The sequence below is a fragment of the Buteo buteo genome, chromosome 5 (assembly GCF_964188355.1).
Source record: "Buteo buteo chromosome 5, bButBut1.hap1.1, whole genome shotgun sequence".
Lineage (NCBI taxonomy): Eukaryota > Metazoa > Chordata > Aves > Accipitriformes > Accipitridae > Buteo > Buteo buteo.
Genome location: NC_134175.1, coordinates 26,172,226 through 26,193,352, shown reverse-complemented (window position 1 = coordinate 26,193,352; position 21,127 = coordinate 26,172,226). Strand labels below are relative to the sequence as shown.

The 21,127-nt window shown below is 36.8% G+C and overlaps 1 protein-coding gene across 20 annotated transcripts in view; it reads left to right on the top strand.

Annotated features, from left to right (window-relative positions):
- Window positions 1-21,127, top strand: part of NBEAL1 (neurobeachin like 1) — an 86,127-nt gene that overhangs the window by 38,396 nt on the left and 26,604 nt on the right. For 17 of the 20 annotated variants that reach the window (XR_012650452.1, XR_012650453.1, XR_012650454.1 and 14 more), the window contains 19 exons: window positions 1,440-1,523; window positions 3,052-3,150; window positions 3,255-3,835; window positions 5,935-6,067; window positions 6,693-6,812; window positions 8,069-8,372; window positions 9,292-9,377; window positions 9,808-9,897; window positions 12,887-13,055; window positions 14,120-14,253; window positions 14,649-14,808; window positions 14,905-15,007; window positions 15,755-15,911; window positions 16,506-16,664; window positions 17,033-17,192; window positions 17,453-17,541; window positions 18,510-19,091; window positions 19,737-19,912; window positions 20,272-20,425. Coding sequence is in view for 17 of the 20 variants with exons in the window: in XM_075028265.1 (XP_074884366.1) it covers window positions 1,440-1,523; window positions 3,052-3,150; window positions 3,255-3,835; window positions 5,935-6,067; window positions 6,693-6,812; window positions 8,069-8,372; window positions 9,292-9,377; window positions 9,808-9,897; window positions 12,887-13,055; window positions 14,120-14,253; window positions 14,649-14,808; window positions 14,905-15,007; window positions 15,755-15,911; window positions 16,506-16,664; window positions 17,033-17,192; window positions 17,453-17,541; window positions 18,510-19,091; window positions 19,737-19,912; window positions 20,272-20,425 (3,540 nt within the window). In the remaining 3 variants the exon portion in view is untranslated. The remainder of the gene's footprint in view (window positions 1-1,439; window positions 1,524-3,051; window positions 3,151-3,254; window positions 3,836-5,934; window positions 6,068-6,692; window positions 6,813-8,068; window positions 8,373-9,291; window positions 9,378-9,807; window positions 9,898-12,886; window positions 13,056-14,119; window positions 14,254-14,648; window positions 14,809-14,904; window positions 15,008-15,754; window positions 15,912-16,505; window positions 16,665-17,032; window positions 17,193-17,452; window positions 17,542-18,509; window positions 19,092-19,736; window positions 19,913-20,271; window positions 20,426-21,127) is intronic. The other 3 variants (XM_075028271.1, XM_075028270.1, XM_075028273.1) reach the window with 3 other exon arrangements.

Below are 21,127 nucleotides of genomic sequence, written 5' to 3'. Positions count from 1 at the left end.
TTCAGTTGAAGTCAAGACACAATCACAGGAAAAATGATTCCTGTGCTTCACCTTAACCATCCTCTTTAAGCCTCCTGCAGCAAGATGATGTGTTGCTGCACACACCAGTATTTCCTGTCTCTGGAAAATAATTTTTCTGAATTTTCTGAATAACAGATTGAATTCAACCTCAGTTTTATTAAACTGCTTCAAATTGCAGATATTTGCAATAGATTGAGCCTCAGTTATGCTTCTTTTAAGGAAAAGGTGAAGTACATGAATGGAATCCAAATAAATTCTATCAACCTGGTGGTGATTTCCCCCCCTCTTTCCTCTCTTTTTGCTTCTTTGTCTCAGCACTGTGGTGTTTTGGATTCTGGGGCCTTGTATGTGAATCTCAATGGTTGTATTTGATGTCCTGATTCTTTGCTTGTCATCAAGAACAGATGTTCACAAAAAAAAAATGGACAGGCTGAATCAGGGAGGTAGGAATAGCCTGTTGCTTTAATTTTCCAAAAATATTGTGGAAAGTTTCAAATGCAAATTGTTGTTATATTAATTTTATAGTAGAATGATTTGTTCTGATTAAAAATGTAAAGAAATGCTAAATACAAGGTATGGTAATCTACAAATTGTGATTCTAACTAATAGCTTTGGCTTTTTTAGAAACTCAGTGTGACACTCTAACCGCATGTGAATGTTTCTTCACATCTAACATCATCTTCTGATTCTTGACGTTTCACTTTCAAAATATGTCCGATATGGATATCATATTTCAGAAATGACAAAACAGAGTATGTTTGTTTGCACAGTTTTGCTAATTATGTTTACTGATGGATACGAAATAGTGCACTAATGCTTATGTCCTTAAAACCACTATAGAAATATCAATATAAACAAAAATTATAGGGGAAAAAAAAAACCCAACTCAAAAGGCGACTTAAATTGAAAAAAGAGATGTTGATCAGTGCAATGAGGCTATGGGTGAGGTAGCCACCTTACTGTGCTGGTGTGACTTCTCTCTTACAATTTATTTGTGTGAGTGTGTGTGTGTTGTAGGGACTTGGATGGAAAAGAAAACATTTTATATGAACTGCAGGTGCTTGATTGTCCAGCAGCACACACACATATACTGCAGGAGGTTTCCTAATTTGTTTTCCTCCCTCCCTCTTGAGGTTGTCCATTAGACGCATGAGGAAAACCTGTTTGTCCATCAGAATATTTGAAGTGTAATGTGTGTTGTGAATGCTTCTCTTCTCTTGAAGTATGTGGCTAGTTGTCTACTGTTATATAATTCCTTGTAGGCTATGGGATTATGAAATCTTGACTGGTGGGGAGATGATTTTTGATGCACGTTAGCAAACTCTTGGTTTACCTCCTGGCAGGAGGGCACAGTATAGATTTTGGAGCTGAACTGTCCTTGCACATTTGTATATAACTTGTGTACCTGCTACTTTCAGGTGTTTCAGGGACACCTAGACTGCTTGGCAGTATCAACCATTCAAGCCCTCACAGCAGTAATGCACAAGTCTCCAGCTGCTAAGGTAACAGTATATATGCAGAGGTCTGTTTGTAGTAGGCTTCTTGATCTTGTTTCCAGTTAGTGTTTTTTATCACAGTATCTTGACAAATCTTGCTAATGAAGATGAGCAGATTGTAGTCATGCTTTCCTGCCAGATAGGAGTAGCTGATTAGCATCCCTTTATACTTGTCTAATGTCTGGACACTGAGCCATCTTTCTATTAATTGGAAGATCAGAGTGTTAGTGGCAGTTGGAACCTTTGTAAAGGAAGTACATTGTTACTTGTCCCATAAATATGTGGGGTGGAATTAATGGATATGTGCAGGAATTTTCAGGCAGGAGTTTGTCTTGTAGTTTTGTCATGGCTTTAAACTAACCCAGGACGGTATTGCTGTCCAAATGGTGGTCTTGCTGTTCCCCTGCCCTTCCTTTGTAGTTATTCTTGTGGTTTGATAAATGGATAGGTTGTGGTTAGTTTGTGAACCTGACTGGAAGCTAAGCTCACAGAAAAACAGTGTATTTATTCTTAGATTGCTGAGTTCATTAGATTCACCCCATGGGTGAATGATTCTGTAGTCTTGGCACAGGGAATGGGATGTGGCTGCACAGTGGAGGCTAAAGGAAGAGTGGGAGTTGTCTGATTTGGTTGCTACTTGCAGTACAGTCTGAGTGAGAAATGGCAGGGTCAGTTATGCTGCTCCAGAGCATTACTCAGAGTACTTATTTCTCCACTGACTCTGGAAAGCCTGGGAAGAGTTGTATGTTAGAGGTGGGGATTGGCTGTGATTCACAAAGCGTCAGTAAAGTTTTCAATTGTACTTCCACAGCAACATACGTATTTTTTCTTTCCCTATTTACCTAAGCAATCATTTCACTTCTGCTGACAGATTCATCCTTTAAAAAAAAAAAAAAAAAAAAAAAGTAAGTCTTCATTTCACTGCAGAATACAGCTGGGAGAAGAGTATCCATCTGTATGATGTGTTGGCTGTTTACTAACTAAACCACAAATGGATGCTACAGTTTGGATTTTGTTGCTTGATTACTTTTTTTCCTTCATGTAAAATCAATTAGTTTTTTTGAAAAACTTCCTTGGAACACTCTTCTAATTTTTGAAGTGTTTAGGATGGGTGGTTTTTAATCAAGCTGGTGTAGGAAAATCTTTCATTCAAAATTTAATATCTGAATACCTCTAATTCTCAATGTAATAAATTCATGCTATAGTTTGCATTACAAAATGAAGCTATTAGTATTTTGTGATAGGATTAACATTTTGATTGTACCAAAGCAATTACCTTCTATAGGTAATTATTAAAATACAACTTTGATCTTTTATTTGTTTATCTGCATGCTGCAGTGAGATCCCTCTCATCTGCAGCATGCTAGAGATAGCACAATGGACATTATAAAAAAGAGATGTCTAGCCTGTAAAACATTATTCTTGCTTTCTAATTATTTTGTGTCTAATATTGTGTTAAATTAGAACCTGCTGCAGTAGATGAGCTATTTTTCTCCATTTTATTTGTTAGTGAGACTGCTATTTTTATCCTCAGGAGGTCTTCAAGGAGAGGATTGGTTATGCACACATATATGAGGTACTAAAATCGCTGGGTCAACCCTCACGGGAATTGCTGGAGGAACTCATGAATATGGTGAGATGCGCTTGCTTTGAATGCTAGAATGCTTACATCTTTTCAACAGTACTTCTAGCCCTATTTTATTGTATTTCACGTCTGAGTTCTCTGCTGTTTTTCAGGCTGTTGAAGGTGACCACATGGCTGTTGGGATACTAGGCATTAGTAATGTCCAGCCCTTACTGCTGCTTATCCAGTGGCTTCCAGAACTAGAATCACATGACCTGCAGATTTTCATCTCAAATTGGTTGAGGCGAATCTGTTGTATTAACAGACAGAGTCGTGCCACTTGTGTCAATGCGAACATGGTTATCCGTATCATTGAGACATTAAATTCCCATTCCGCGCTCCATTGTACTTGTGCAGAGAACCTGATTGCCCTTCTGGGCTCTTTGGGGAGCCAGTCAATGGGCTCGGAAGAACTGCTTCAACTAATACGGCTCCTGAGGACTGACGAACCAAAACGAGCTCACCCTTATGTTGTTCCAGTGATGCGAGCCATTCTAGCAATGGCCCGGAAGCAGGGCATGGCTAGTGCCTTGCAGTATTTCAACTTGTACCACAGCATGGCTGGAATTGCTGTTCCATCAATTCATAAGTGGCCAGGTTCTGCATTTTCTTTCAACGCTTGGCTCTGCCTTGACCAGGACCGGGTGGACCCTAGCACGACTAGCAAAAGTGGCAAGAGGAAACAACTCTATAGGTACAGTTACTATAACTACTTCAACAGCACAAATCTAGGTCATCTATTCCCGGCGGCATATGGTACCCTATGACATATGGTACTCTGCTTATCTTCATAGAATGCAATATTTAGTGCTTAGTTTGTGAAAGGGAGCAATTTCATCTGTCACCAGAGCCAGGCTGTGTTACAGAAATAAGCATGTAGTTTCTCAGTTATAATGCTTTCCTGTCTACAGTTTCAATATCCATAACTCCAAATTGTGTTAAGGTTCATAGCTTAAACAAACAAAGCAACTTAAAAAAAACCAACACCCACCCACCCCCCCCCCCCCCCATTGAACAGGCTTCCCACTGTTTTCTGTAAAGGTAATGAAATCTGTTTTCTATATGAGAGCACAATGAAAAGGACACCTTCATTTGCTTAAATACTAGACATTGACATGGATGGTTCTTGGTATATTAACATTCAGCAGCACTCAAAATGCAGAATGGGGGAATAGCAGTTAAAGCATCTCTCCCTTCAGTCCATTTTACTGCACTGCAGTTTCAGGGGAAATGTTGAAGAATGCAATTCTAGTCATAACAGAATTAGTATTTTCCAAACCCCTGTGTCTTAGAGTATTACTTCTGTTTATTAATAATGATGATGGCAGGTGGAGACTCCCTGGATTTCTGTAGCTACCCTGTGTATTTGTATAGCACAGCCCTGATGACGGGTGCCACCTGATGAACTGCCACAATGCTGTTTCCAGAGTTTGTCAGTGTGTCCCACTAAAGATCTTAAGTAGACTGTAGTTCTAGAAAACTGGGGTGGAATTGCACTACAAAGTAAAAAAGCTGCGATTGGTTTTCAATGTGATGATATTATACCAATAACTGACTGGTTTTCCATCATTTGATGTACAATTCTGAAGACCTTGTTCTGGGAAGCTGAAACAGTAGTGTATTGAAATTAATACAAAAAAGAGGAAATGTTTAAAATTCCAGTTTCAGCTTGAAATGTTAAGCACCCAACTGAATTAAAATCATTAAAATTTGATCTAGCGGCTATGTTTAACTGTGTTTAATAGATGTAAGCTGTCTTACAGTTGAGGTTGTCTATAATATTAATGCTCTCTGTGTGTATTAGTGTTCTATATTGATAGATGCACATATTTGATAGTACAGTAGTTAATACATCCACTTGGAATAATGGTGCCTAAGGGTGTGTAACAGGTTTTGGTAGCGGTTCACAATTTTATATAAAATTTTTTGTACTAAAGTGATTAAAAAAAGAAAGGTTTCTCCAGGCAAACCTGTGCTTGCAGGGCTTATTTATAGATACCTGCTTACAGCTGATTTTCTTCATTATATGAGTGAAATAAGATATCTAAGAATTACGACATTTACATTTTGCACTAAGGTAAGGTTCTTGCTGATAGATTATCATGGATAAAAGAAGTAATGGATGACCCTTATTGTCTCATCAAACAGTTCTAATGCAGATTTGTCTGTAAAATTAAAGATTGAACTTTCTGCATTTTCTAGACGAGTCATTCCATGTGCTGTTTTGGTCTTTAAAATAAATAAAATCTCTGTATGCAACGCTATGATGTGAAACAAGGGAAATGGAGAAAACTTTACTAACTGTAACGGTAATGTCACGAATCTGCATGCAATATTGACAGCTTTACCAGGGGCTGACAGACACAATTTAATTGATAGAAAACAGCACAGGTTGCAGACCAATCTCTTCTTTATTACAATATTGTAACTTCCAGAGACTGCACCGGGCAGGACTTTGTAATAGAACCAGCTTAAGCTGGGTGGATCAAACTGAAGCCTTACTTGTTGGGACTGAGGTTATGTTTTCATGTAAAAGATGGTTGGCTACAAGCTGCTTTGAGAGCTTTGTGGATCACCTTTGGCCTGCATGTCCTGTGCCTTGGGGTCCCTTCCTTGAGGCAGTTAATCTTGGGTTTTTTGGAGCAAGAGTAACAGTCAGTCAAGTAGTAAATAATGGACCAGCGACAGACAGCTTCAGTTGGTTCTCTCCTTAATGAATGTACTATTAGGTGATTTCCAATGGTTCTGATGAAGTAAGTCCTTGATTACGTGTTTTGTTGTCTTTTTCTGTAGCTTTTTTACAGGAAGTGGTATGGGTTTTGAAGCATTTATTACATACTCTGGGGTATTGGTGGTTGCAGTTTGCACGAAGAGAGAATATGCAACAGTCATGCTGCCTGACCATTGTTTTTTTGACTCTCTCTGGGTAAGATCTGATACTGAAAAACACTTTGTTTAGTATAGTACTGTTAGCTCAGAAGTCAAAGTTTTTTGGGTTTGGTTTTTTTTTTTGGTTGTTTTACAAATGGTCTATTTTATCATATTTAAATAATTAATTGCATAAGAACAGATTTTATCTCAGTTAATGCAAGCAGTTTCCATGTAGATTAGTGGTTGATTGAGCTAAATTATGCCTATGTTATTAGGCATTTGTAATTGATAAGCTGGTTACAGCATTGTGCTTAGTTGTTTTTTTTTAACATGCAGATTTTTTTATATTAAATTATAACAAATATAAGTGGCTGTGGTGCTATGTGAGTGAATAAAATGTGCTCCTGTGTTTCTGCCTTGCTCTTTTCTATTCCCATACTTAAGGAGTGATGTGCATTATCATGAAAGAGCTGTATCTCTTTCCCTTCAAAAACCTGTTTACATGTGAACTACTTAAAATGGAAGCAGCTGATAGGTGGTCTTATCTTCTTATTGATGCTTTGGATTTATTTTCTTAAGTGGTTTCTTCATCAGATTAGTTGAGATGAAGTTAAGTATTTCCATACAGTCATTTCACTGCTTTTTAATAATGACTTAATTATCTTATATTGCTTAATCAGCACAACGTAACTATTGTTCACATGCCTGGAAAGAGGCCCTTTGGTCAAAGCCTTGTGTACATCTACGTTAATGGACAGCAGAAGGTCTCTGCCCCACTTCGATTCCCTGCCATGAATGAAGTAAGTTTACTTTCTGAGTCATACCCCTGTTGTGATGAGCTCTCATAGAACAATGAGAATACAGTTGGCTTTTTTAATTTGGAAATTGTGTAAGAGTTTAAGAGAGCTTAGCCTATTGCTAATAATCTTCTGTTCAACTTTGGACAGTGTCCAGAGTATCAATTTGGAGTATAACTAACCATTAATTAATGCTCGTTTAGTCATCGCAGTTTAAAAAAAACTCAAAACCCCTCCCCCCAGATTACCTTGATTAGATTGTAGTGTTTTCTTCAAAATAATTACCTGAGCATACTGACATAATTTCTGAGTAAATCATAATAAATCACAGCTCTGCCAGTAGGATTGGTGTGACAGTAGTCAATGAGGAATATTCCCTGTTGCTTTCAACAGTAACTTTTAAACTTGAATTTTCTGTATACACCCTTAGTATGCTAATCTTATACCTGCTTTGTTAGCTGGATAAGCAGTTTACAAGCAGTTAATCTAACGATTTTGAGTGTGTACACGTTTAGCCTAAAAAACCACACTAGCCATCAAAATGAGTATATGTCATGTTTAGTTTTCTTTGTAAGTGTTGCCCATTCTTTTTGTAGAACAAATCCATTTTAAACTGGGCTACAGTACTGAACATTCTTCCCTCTTTTCTAAGTCCTAATTTGATATTTGTTAAATAAGTTGAGTAAACACTTAAATTGGACACAGTCGTAGTAAAACCAGTATAACACTTAAAAAATGAGAGTAAATGTAATTTCCATTGCGAGGTAAAACTGGATTTTGGCCCATCCATAGAATAAGCACTATAAATATCAATGTAGCTAAAAGTAGGGCAAGTAAGCTTCCCATGAGAGCATCTATTTGAGTGGAATAACTGATACAAGAAATGTACAGTAGCAGATATGCTGGGCTAGTATTTTGGAATATAATCCAGAAGAGGAGTGTTTACCAGGGTGTCTGGAGCACCAACCTTCCTGGCTCTCCTCCTGCCAGAGGTCACACAACAGCTGAGGTGACCAAATTGCTCTTAATTGGAGAAAGGGCACTCTCCACTGTTGTGAAAAGTGTATGCTCTTTTTTTTGTCCTGCTGTGCTGGATTGCTTCTTTTCCAGGGCACGCCAGAACTTGTTGCTCTTGGTTTAACTTATGTAGTTCAGGGTTGCCAGAGATAGTCTCCAGGTTTACTTTGTAAACTGTGAAAAAAGAAGGTTACATTTACAGTATGTGTTCTGTTTTCTTTCTTCTATGTGTGACTCTCCAGTCTTTTACTTCTTGCTGCATTGGTTCAGCTGGTCAAAGAACAACAACTCCTCCTCCATCTCAGATACCAGATCCACCTTTTTCCTCCCCTATTATGCCCCATCGGACATCACTTGGGGGCATTCTCTCTACAGGAAGCTGGGGTGGGATGCTTGGAAAGCCAGAGCTCATCACCAAGATGATCTCAGCAGGGACTCAGGACAGCGAATGGGGATGTCCGACATCTTTGGAGGGCCAACTTGGATCAGTTATCATCTTTCATGAAGCACTGCAACCTCCTCAGGTGAAAGCATTGTATTTGGCAGGTAAGTGGTGATTGTACTGGTTTTAGTGGAATAAAAGGGATGAGTTATGGAGAAGACCCCACTGAGCTTTGCTGTACACAGACACATAATGAAGAAGTTACAATCCAGAAGAATTGCAGAGGTGACCTAAGTGAGAGGGCCTTTTAATAAATAAGCTTAAAATGGAATGATAAGTGGAAATTTTATTTAAAATGTTATGTTTGCATAAGCTCACCTGCTTATAATATGTACAGACCTGCCAGAATCAAAATGTTAGGTAGCATTTTCACTTGTAAGTTCTTCATTTTTACTGCTGTTAGCCTACATGTGAGTTTACAGTTGAGACTCTTTAAAGTATTGCCCTTGTTTTGGTAGGCTGCTTAAAGGTGATTTCTGCTTGAGGATTTTTCCACAAGAATCAATTAATAATTAAGAGGTCATTTAAAAAAATATTCTGATAAGCTATGTCTTACAGTTTAAAGTACTAGAGTATTAAGTTCCATAGTGACTTGAGGTTGTTAGAGATTAGCATAAAAATACTTCCATCATTGAAAGGAAGTATTTTGTATTACTAAACAAAACTATCTTGAAGGTTACTCATTTTCTGGACATTTGAGCTTGATGACAGAGAGATTGGTGACAAATATGAGAGGTATTTATAAAGACAGAAACATTGGGGCTGTTTGAATGTATAAAAAAATGCTTCTTTGTATAGTTTAGCTTTTTATCAAGAATGCATTTCTTTTTAAGCAGACCCTATGGAATGAATGACTTAAGTCATAGAGACTACTTCAAAGCATATCTCAAATAGGTATGGTGTTTGTTGTTGCAACAAAGTGTAGTAGCATAAAATTTGAGAAGGTCAGCATTAATATCCAGTGGAGTCTTAAATATATATGTTACAAATATATAATTTTATATATAATATTTTTTTTAATAGGTCCAAATTGTTTAACTCCATGGAAGTCTCAAGAGGCTGAAGTAGCAGATCTCCCCAGCAAGGTACTGCTTCATTATACACCAAAGGTATGAAACAAGACATAATTTCTCTTTGATTACACAGTGTACAGTAATTTCAGAATATGTTCTAGATGGTCTTTTTTTTTGCTTTGCCCTTGCTGTTTCATAGAACAGGTGAGCGTGCCATCTTTATGCTGTGGTTATTATGGGAAGATAAGGAGCAGTGAGAGTTTTCTTAAACTGTAGTCTTGTGCAGAGATAGTAGGTTTTCTTCTTGTTTGGCCAAAGGACAGATTTATCTTGTGTTATTGTGAATGTCAAATCTAAGATAACTTATATGATGTTCCAGGGGTTTCAAATTGTTTAAATACTTTAATATCAACACAGTGCCACTAACTTCCTGAAACATATTATGCATCATTCAGAAATCTTATGTGTTCAAGGATCTGTAACTTGTTTCCTAAATGATATTGTAGCCTCTTCATTTGTTTAACAGGCCTGCAGAAACCCAATTTGTCTTGACCTGTCTGCAAATCTTTTACATGGAAGACTAACTGGAAACAAAGTAGTGAACTGGGACATCAAGGTAAATGCATACTGAAGAAGCAGAACCTGATGTATATATGACAGTGGTTGTATAAGTTCACCTAACTTGTGGAATGCCAGAAGTTATTATCATAATGCAAATGACATTTAGCAGGTACAGCATGTTTGTGTAATGAGAATTAACAGGTTAACGCTGTAGCTGGAGTAGTATTACGTTACATTTTATTCAGAACTTAGAAGGGCTACTGCTCTTAGTGTCATAGTGCATTAAGATATTCTGTGGTAGCTGACTACTCTTCATAATCTGTTCAGTGCATGTTGTATATTGAAAGCATTTTACCATCTAGGGGATTCTGTCATGGTTTTCTTGCAGTCTTAAACTCTGAATTAAATTAAGATTAGTAGGACTAAGTTAACTTGTGACTGTTGTGTTAGTCATATGAAAAAAAATTACTGAATTGCAGACTAACTTCAGCAGAAAACAAGGTGTGGAGTTAAAATATTACAAGAATCTAGCATTTTTTAAAGAGGTAACTTATTCTAGTTATCTTATTTACTTTTGGTTTGGGGTTGGCAGGACTAGATGATCTCACTTCAAAAAGCCTCACTTCAAAGAAAACAACAAATAATCACTAAAGTGTTATACCTTACTCTGTCTCTGCTATACACTAATTGTCCAATATTTTTTCCTTATTGTTGAATACATTGGGATATCTGATTCGTATAGGCTATGCAAATCATCTTTGTTTAACTTTTGCTAGCAGTTACAGTCACAGCGCTACTGCTTTATTAATATTGGAGGTTAAAATTTAACATTTTCTGGCTAAACCTGTTTCTAGTCTCCTGCTCAAACATTCTATTATAGCAAAACTGTCCTATATCTTGGTTTTTGGTTTGTTTTCTTAACCAACATATAGGATCCTTATGCCCTTCTGGTTAATCAGTTATTTTTTAGTCTCATGCCACTGACAGTTCAGATCTGACTTTGTACTATAGAATTAAAACTCAACACTGCCAACGAGATTTAGTGTTAGTGGTTTAGACTTTCTTGGTGCTCCATGAACAGAATACCATTTAGGCAAGTTTTATGTCCATTAGATGTCTTCTGTGTAAAATAGCAAATGGTCTTCCACTTGGTAGTTCATGGAGAGGAGGAGGAAACCATGAAATGCACACCAGCTTAATAAACATCCTTGTGTACCTGTCTGCTTATTTGTTCCCTGATCACTAACACATATTAATGTAAAAAAATCAAAGTCAGGCTTAGCTCTGTGCATGAAGAGGTAATATTTGCAGCATCAGAGTTTGATCCAGAAACAGTGACATAAATAAGGATTTACTTCTTTTAAATTTAAATAGTGTACATCCAATTCTGTTTTACAGGCAGAATCTTTGATTAAGGGCTCTTAGCTTTGAGGAAAAATAAAATCCAAAGTCTGAGTGTAGAAAACTTGTCAATAGAATGCAACATCTTTTTTTTGTCTTCAAGAAAAATGTGCAAACAAATAAGAGCTGCCTTTTTTTTTTAAGACCAGTGAATGAGCAACTGTACTAGCAAACTAATTAATAAAGAAATATTGTTGGAGCTACACTGTGCATATGCTGAACTGTAGAGATTAATGTTAAGAAAATTCAGACACTTGCTAAGTAATTTTGCTATTATGTGAATAGTTTGAAAATACTGCAATTTTTCTTCAGCACGTAGTGGGAAGAGGGGTGTGTGAGGGGTGTTTATGTCTCTAGCTTTATGGGAAAGCATATTGTGAGCACAGGTTTTAGGAGAATCGTTCGTTAACAAACATTATGGGGTTTAGCACCCCCTTGAGGAGGACTAGAGTGAGGAAAAAACAGAAGAGCTGATGGAGCTCATGAGGAGATAGGTACAGTCTAGAACGAGCTACAGTTACTGTGGTCATGTGGTTCAGACAAATTCTGTTTTTCAACTTTAAGTTAATTTCTGTTTCCAAAAACTGCAGGTCTGTGGTGCCTCTTGTTTTGCTCAACAAACATAGAAATCTTCATCCATGAGAGAAATTTTGCATATTTAAAAAACTTTTGTTAAATTCACCTTAATAATAATAATTTCACTAAAATTCACCTTTTGTTAAATCCACCTGGCCTGGAAAGGGGGCATCATAAAGGCACATGGAGCAGAGTAACAATTTGAAAAGTAGAAAACGATGGAGAAGAAAAGGATCATTTTCTCCACTTCTCCCCAACATTTCTGACTGGGAAGGAAGAGTGATATCCCACATTATTAGACTGGCTTACAGGATGTTGGGTTTTTTTGGCTGTTAAAATTTTGCTACACAACAGTTTTCATTGCGCTAAGCTGGGCAATTGAATAGGTGTTTCTGGCTAGTTTGCTGAGACCCTGATTTTCTAAGTGGCATTGTGAATCACTTCTAGAAATCTTGTGAGTTTAATATGTTATACCTTGCCACAAGAAGCATTGTTTGAAGTCTCATGCTATCACTGCTTGTGAGGAGGGGGGAAAAAGGAGGGCTTAGGAGACTTGAATTTTAAAAAGAGCTTAGAATTGAGGTATGTGTAAAGTTACTTTAAAAAAAAATCAGATTTTATTATTTTTTTAATTGCCTGAAGTTGAAATCTTGTAGGGATATGATTAAGGCACAGTTGTGTATAATCTTTTCTTATTGCTTGCTGTGAGTAACTTAGAAATCAGAAAAGTATGTTTTTCTCGCTTTTCAACTATATTTAGCAGAAGATTCTTTCTAAGATTTGTATCCGTCAATTTCCCATGTTTATGTGAGGAGAGGAGGAAGGAAATGTAAAAATGCACTTTCAAACCAAGAGCTGAGAATAAGGCATGTGTGTAATTGCTGTGTCTAAAATTTGGGCAGCTCTGTTAAACACAGTGTTTTAAATTAGTTTCGAAGTGGTGTGTAAAACATCCTGATTAATTTGCGAGTACATAAGGTTTCTTGTATTTGGAGTAAATTTCTGTTACGTAGTTTGGGGGATTTTATTTGTGGTGATGATGTTCTTCCTTTTTCCTCTTGATTTAGGATATGATCAACTGTATTGGTGGAATAAATGTGCTGTTTCCATTGCTGGAGCAGATCAGTTTTCTTGGTGGACAGATGCCTGAGAAGTCTGAAGGGGAAACTCTACCTCCAGAACTAGTTACTCCTGTAGAGGAAGACTGGGTGGTATTGTCATCCACAAAGGCATCAGGTAAGAAAGTACAGTTGAACTGAAATAATTTTTCAGCTTGATTTTAAAAGTCTTCCTATGAGTGACAGAAAGCTGTTTTATTATGTGCTGGCTTTTCCAGACTACCTATGTAAAGCTGAAAGGCTCTCTTGCTGTTCCTAGATATCTGATGTGGATACCAAATACCAGGAGTTCAGCACTGTCTAAAATTGACTTAGTAACATATTTCAAATATAGCTACATTTAATAGCATTATTTTTCTTTTCATTATTTACTATTACATTAGTGTCAAAGTATGCAGTTGTTAAATTTCTATTCTGAAAAGTTTGTTCTGATTATTTTAAGAAATTATGTTTGATGCAAAGCCTGCTAATATACATAGGAGGAGCTTTCTACAACTTGAGTGCTGGGTCAGCCACATGAAGACTTTGCAGCATCAGAACAGTACTGTTTAGCCTTTACCCAAACTTTTATTTTCTTAAGAAAACATTCAGGCTGCTACCTCTTCTACACACAGTCAGATTTTAGTATTAAAATTTGAAAAAAAAGGAAGGGAAGCTTTAAGACTAGATTTTTAAAAAGTGTGCTAATATTGAGAATAAACTTTGGTCTTAATGGAAACCACTGGGAAATCAGACCTTGCAAGGGAAAACAGCATTTTTTTTGTTTCAAATATGGAATGGTGGAGTAAAGCAGAAAAAAACCCCAAGTATCTTTTTCTCTCTCTCTTAATTTTTTGGGTATCGTGGCTAGAAAGTGTCAGTTTGCAACTAGAGGAAGAATAACTGCAGCATATATAAAAGATTGTAACTGAGAAGTTTGTCTGTAACCTACAGCCAGATGGATGAAGCAACTGGAGTCAGGACTGGGGTCAATTTTATTCTGGAGAAGCATGGAATGATTATGACTCTGCACAGGAAAAGATCTAAAGACAGCCTACAGCTAGGGACCAAACAGAAAAGGAGTTGAGAAGTTCAGGAAATAGTGAGGAATACAGACACTTGATTTTACTTCTTCCCCTCTACTTTATGCAGTGGTCCAACAATAAACCATGAGGCTTTTGCTGCTGCTGTTCTGTTTTGCAGAAGCACGCCTGGAGAAGAACATTGTTGCAACTTTTATCTTGATGATAAAACACTTCATTCAGCGACACCATGTAAATCAAGAAAATCTCATTCACTCCCATGGAGTTGCCACACTAGGAGCCTTGTTACAGAAGGTGAGCAAATTTGAGAAACGTCCTTTAGTAATGAATGTTGTGGATGAGGTCCTGATTACTTTGAAACATTCTTAGTTTGGCCAGGATGCCAGAGGTCTTTAAAGGTCTCCTTAGTACATGCTTTTCTTTTCTCATGTTTCTGAAAACAAAGATGTGAGGAGTTGGTCTTGATCTGCAAAGTGAAATACCATGTTTTGTCTTTTTTTCATGTTCTGCTTTTTTGTTATAGATACTGTGTTGTATGATCATTCAAACTAGACCGTTTCTTGTATTGCTTCAATGGAAGCAGACATTGGTGTAGAATATAAAAGAATCTCAGAATTTGATTTAAAAAAAAAAATGAAGTTTAGTAGGATATTCAGTATTTTGAGTGCTAACACTTGTTATTTTGAAAGGTGCCAAGCAACTTAATGGATGTGAATGTACTGATGGCTGTACAGTTGTTGATAGAACAAGTCTCAGTAGAAAAGAACATGCAGCTTTTGCAACAGATGTATCAACACTTACTTTTTGACTTCAGTATCTGGAACAGTGGGGACTTCCCCTTCAGAATTGGTGAGCTGGTGGACTTGGGCAACTGTGCAAAGACACAGTACTCTTCACGTGACATAAACCTTTATCTAGGTTCTAATAGAAAACTTTATATTGTAGGGCATATACAATATCTTTCTACAATCATCAAAGACAGCAGAAGACTCTTCAGAAAGAAATATGGCGTGCAGTTTCTTCTAGACACACTCAGGATTTATTATGGGTATGAGTTTTACCTCTTCTAACTCCTCATCTATTGTACATGGCTGTTGCTTTGTGTTTTTTTCCCCATCATCCTAGTGAGAAAATTAATAAATAAAACTGCAGGTTGTCTTTTGGAGGTTGATTTAATTTACAAAAGAGCATTGATTTTTTTTTTTTTTTCCATTTGACTTGATGCTTTTCCTTGACTTTAATTTTTATGATAGGATTATATAAAATTTATGTCAATGATACTAGAAATGCTTGGAAAAGCATTTAAAATTACAAAATTGAAGGACTTGTTGTCAACAGTGCAAATTAAGTCATAGATCGTTACCATTATGAAGGGAGAGGGTGTTTATCAGTTTAAGTTCTTCTATATCCTTGTAGAATTTGAAGTAGGACTTTTTTAGGAATTTAAATTTTAGCTTTCAGTCTTGGTGATTTATATCTGCTTATGAATATAGTTATGTCATTAAGGAACATTGGCTAGAGACCTTGCTCTTTATTTTAAAGGGTGGGAGGGGGGAACCTGAAATCCTGACCTCTATCCAGATCAGTACAAGTCTACATTTCAGGGCTTTTATAGACTTGGTAAGTCTGATCTACTATTGCTGATTACTAATTCAGTTGCCTTATTTCAGCCTTATTGATAGCTTGTGCCACGATGTCAGTAAATGAAAAATTGCAAAACTAGCACAATCAGATTGATATTAATGAGTCACAAAGAACTTCCTCCAGGTTGGTTTTCCTGTCTGTTGGTGTATAGGAGTGGCTGTAAAGACAGTGATTTGGCTCCTGATGACCTGAGAACAATACGGACATCCCTCTATGGACTAATCAAATATTTCCTGAGCAAAGGAGGAACACATGAAGAAATACAGAGCATCGTAGGATACATAGCTGCCACCAGTGAAGAGGAGCAGGTATCCAATATGGCATAAATTAATACTTTAAACCATACATGTTTTGGTTTTGCTTCTTGGTGTTTAGAAAGCTTGTGTCTTGTGTGATTAAAAGAGGGGGGAACAAAAAAGAAAAAGACTGCAAGCAAAGTGTTACTTGATGCGTGGTTCTGTTTAGATGTAGCTTAGGCAGGTTATAGAAGAACTTGGCAAAGTGTTGTGCAGGCGGCCATATTTTTACTGGTTATTTTTTTTCCCCTGAAGAGGGAAGAAAGCACATGATGTGCAATACTGCCATTAGAAAAGTTCTTTTAGTTTACAAAACCAAATGAATTGGACTTCCAACTGATCAGAAGTTGTAATGATGTGGTTTCTATTTTGTAGACATCAACAGAACTTCAACTTGCTTTGTAGCTCTAATTACAGTTTGATAAGGTGTTCTGTATATAGAAAGAATATATTAAAAATCTAATTTTAAATGCAGTAATATTGAGCAGACAAAATGTCTATTTTGTAACAAGCAAGGGTAAAATTTAAAAGCCAAGAAAATTTTCCCCAAACAGAGCATGAAGTCTGAATGAACTGTGGATTAATTTAGTTGTCTTAATTTTGTAGCTCTGTGGAATCCTGGATGTTCTCTTCAGTCTACTTCATTCCAGCCCAACCCCAGACCAGCTTTTTTTATTGCTTTTTGAACCAGGGAATGCTGATATTCTTTATGCTCTGTTATTGCATCAAAGATACTCTGACAGGCTTAGAGAACTTGTATTTAAGGTAATGAATTGAATTACATGTTCTTAAATTAATCAGTTGAACATAAAATTGTATTTTTTCAATGATCTGACTGCAGAAGTGTATGCAATTGCAAAGATACTAATGATCCAAGTTTTAATTTTTTCTTGTCTTTTCTGTTAGCTAGATGTTATTGTTTACTACCATAGTCATAATTGAATTAGTGTTCTCTTGAAGTGAAGTATTGGGATCTTAACAAAAAAAAAAAAAAAGTCTATATTGTTTGAGTTGGCTTACAAAGTCAACTTTAAAACCAGTGGACTGGCATGTTATATCATACACAATTAAGTTTAAGAGGTCTGGGTGCTCCCTTGTGTTTATTTTGCATTTGTGTGTACTTTTTCTTGCAGATTGTAGAAGAGATGCTGAAATGTACTAAAGTTTATGAACGTAGTAAGCACCGTATGAGACTCAGAGAAGTGGGATACTCTGGACTGGGGCTCCTTCTGAATGAATCACCAGTTGCTGTTTCTCTTATTAAAAACCTTCTTAACCAAGTTCTGTATGCAGGTAAATGGCAAGTGTTGTGTCTACCATTAGCAAACTCCTGCTGCTCAGAGGCAAACATATTTGGGTTTTTGTTCAGGAAAACCAGAGCTGTTCTATTCAAAGTTCCCATTAGTCTCAGCTAACATTTTCTTAGTTCCCTGAAGTTCGTTCCCTTTACTACCCCTGGATGCGGAGGTGACCTCCAAGGCAATTTTTAATATTTAGCTATTACATTCTCTTGAATGATATTGTTTGTGTTGTTTTTTCTTTCTCCCCTACAGATCCTGCTGTGAATTATAAAGATCTCATAGCTGTAGTGCATCTGGCTCATAGATCAGATATAAACGTGAGAGTGGTTATCTGTAGAAAGGTGAGTTGTCTTCTTTAAAACTGGAGTGTTGTCCTTTAAGCCCATAAGCTGTACAGCGTGATATCTTAATTATTTATTTGAGAGACAGCGGTGGTATTTGTTGCTACTGCCTTCTTTAGCAATGATTTATGTTAAAAATGAAGCCTATCTGTCACTTAATGTATTCAAGTCCTTTAAAAAAAAACAAAATAAAAAGTAAAGCCTCTATCATGATTCTTAAATAGCTTGTATTTTCTACAGGTTAGAGATAGGACTCCTTGAATTACTGAGTTTTCTCAAAGGATGCTTAAGGCTATGATCAAAGTTTTGTTTGTGTTCTTAATATGTTATTTTGATAGAACATATTATGATTCAAAAGAGTGGTTGTGGATGCAGGGAAGAGATAGGGAAGAAGCAGTGACTTTTTCCTATACTGAGCTCTTTCTGGCTTATATCACTGGAATTAGTAGTACTGAATGTAGCTGTGAGGCACTGTATTGTCTGTTACAGTTTCTCAAAGTGAAAAAAGTGAAATGATAATGTACACTATTGGTAAGCTATTAATACTGCAGCTTTCTTAATTTTATAATAGTTTCTACATATTTTCTGTTCTAGATTTTCTTTTTTTGTAGTCTAGTAGCTGAATAGGATTGTTTGTTGTGATGACTGGCTTTTGCAGGAATTGTTGCAGAAGAGTGGCTGAAATATGAGGACTTACAAATATGCTTTGATAGCTCCTTTTCTTCCTTACTCCTGAGAATTTTTTTCTTTTTTTTTTTTTCCCCTCAAATATATATTTCTAGTGAGAACAATGGTTTTGTGGCTTGTTTGCTTATTATTAACCAATTGTGGCTCTTCTACAAGGTTCTAAAAAAAAAAAAGGGCAAAAAAGTTGTAACACTGTAAAACATCTAATTGAAAAGCTAGAATGAATGCTGTTACAAGCTAAAATTAATGTGTAGGTATGGGATATCTTCTCCTACCCTTAGGTTTTGCACCTTTTGCAATCCCAATTGGATGCAGCACAACAGATTTCTCAGCAGCTGGGCTGGCAGGACACTTTGATTAGACTATTCCTGAAAGAAAACTCAGAGGTCCGGATTGGCCTTAAAGAGAACAGAGCTGATTCCTCAAGGGAAGAGGAAAAAAAGTGTCCTGCTGAAGAGCTTCAGAAACATCAAACTGATAAGACAGAGGGAGACAAAACTGTCAGCTTTGCATCTGTTAATGGTCTGTTTGATCAGTGGAGTTTAGAAGACAACAAATCCCTGGATGTCCCTGCCCATTTCTCTGTTATGCCGCTGGAAGATGCATCCACAGCAGAGATGTCTTTTAGGTCAGAGGACCGAGAAGAATTGTGGCACAGTAATCCTTCACATTTGAGTTTAGATCTCTCCAGTGTTGACTCTTATGAATTGGCTGACATTGTGAATCAGATGACAGATAGCCAGCCCAGCACACCGTCACCTATAGAGAACACAAAACCATTCTCTGGACAGCCTGACAAAGAGCTGGGCGTTATAAATGATGCGGGCTTCACCGCTGATCTTTCTTTATTGGAAAACCAAGGAGTAAGTAATTCACTCTTTATGTGGTTAACTTCTCCAAATGTCTGCAATTCCTTTTTTTTGTTTTAATCATCTCCCTGATGGATAATTATTGTCCTTCCCCCCCCCCCCCCCCATTTTCTAACAGAAATGCAAACAATATAGCTCTTTTATAGTGGGTAGGGGTACTTCCTTTTCTAATGTGTCTTCTTTTTTGGCTGTCTAGTTGGAATAGCTTTGATGTTAAAAAAAACAAACACACATCACCCCCCCCAACCCAAACAAAAAAACCAAACAAAAAAAAACCAAACAAAAAATCTCCCACAAATAAACAAAGAAAAACCTCTACAAACTCACCACCCTCCCTTCTATATTTCAACATCCTTTATCTTCCAGAGGTGGCATGGAGCAGACTTGCTGTGGAAAAAATCAAGGGTAGCTAAAGGTCAGACTGAAATAATGATGTAGAAGTCAAGTTAGTATGTATTACACCATACAAGCAAGCCACAGTCTCTTATATTTGCATTTTCATGTATTTAGCAATTGGATTTTAGACTTCAGAGTTTTCAAAAATGCTGAAACATGCAAGCATAGGGACTGTGATGAACGAGAAATGTTTCAAAGGTTTTCTGATCTAGAAGGGCTGTAAATATTTGTCTTCTTTTGTAGGGGGGTGATAATGAACTCATACAGTTACTTACAGACATCTTACTATGTATAATGTGGAAAGGCATTGAAAAATCTGATGATGATGCTTGGATTGAGAGAGGACAGGTGTTTTCTGCACTGACCAAACTGGGGATATCTAATGAGTTGCTGCGACCTTCTGATGAAATAAAACTCAAGTGAGTGTACAGTTAAAGGACAGGTTCTTTCATCCCTTTTGAGAAAAACAGAGAAAGCAAGGGGCATTAATGAAGCTGGGAAGGGGTGGGTGTTTTCCAACAAGGTGTACTTTTCTTTGCATACTGTTAGGAGTATATTCCACTAACTATTTAGTAGTGTCATGTGACCATAAGATTTTGAAACTGTATTGCTGACTTCATGAGCTTCTCAAAATCTTTTACCTCATCGGCTTATCGAGAAGATGGCAGTTATGTCACTGCAGACTAAGAGATTCAATTAAATACCTAATTGGATTTTTTTAAAGCCACTTACACTTAGAACATGTAATAATTACTTTGGGATTTTGTTTTCCATGCAGCTTACTGGAGAAGATGTTAGAATGGTCAGTTACTGATAACAGAGATTCAAAAGCTCTCCCTACACATGCTGAAAATGCCTTCAAGCTCTTGCTAATTGTACAAGATTTCCTGCAGGCAGAAGGACTAGTTAATTCAAATTTATGGACAGAAAAGGTACAGTAACTGCATAATGGAAGTAATGTATATAGGCTGAAGTAGTAATGAAAAACGTGTCAGCTTGGATACTGTCATCCCTTCTAGGTATATGTTTTTAAACTATAGAGTAAGGGTTCATAGTGGAATGGATTACATTGCCCCTTAATAATTAAAAAAGTGTGAATACTTACTACAGGGAATAATGTAGTTAATTCAGCAGATTAAATGGGCCTCTAAGTGGTATTCTTTATTAAAAATCCAGGTCTTCTCAGACTGGAGAAATATTTAGAAGATGTAAGAGCTAATGAAACAATGTCAGTTGTAGCCTAAGCAGATTTTGCACCGTTTATCAGCATGTATGACTCATTGTGTGTGTCCTGAATAAAAGACCAGCCAAAACGCTGCTCTTAGTTGCAAGCTGAGAAATGTCACTTCTGGGCTTTGACCCATATTGGAGTTTCAACATGACTTTGTGTATATACATGCAAATAGCTTGATTTTTATGTATTAGAGTCAGAAACATGAGGTCTGAGGGAGAAAATGACTAGCAGACACAGTAAGTAGTAAGGTAAAGAAGCTTTCTGTCACCTGGCTGTTTCTCTTGCCTTGTTGACATATATGTTGTAGACATACATAATTGGCCTCAATGTTTATGTAATTTCTGGCAGTGGTCTTGCTTCCTTCACTGTCTGAGTTGTCATTGCTTTTCCATTTTTCAAG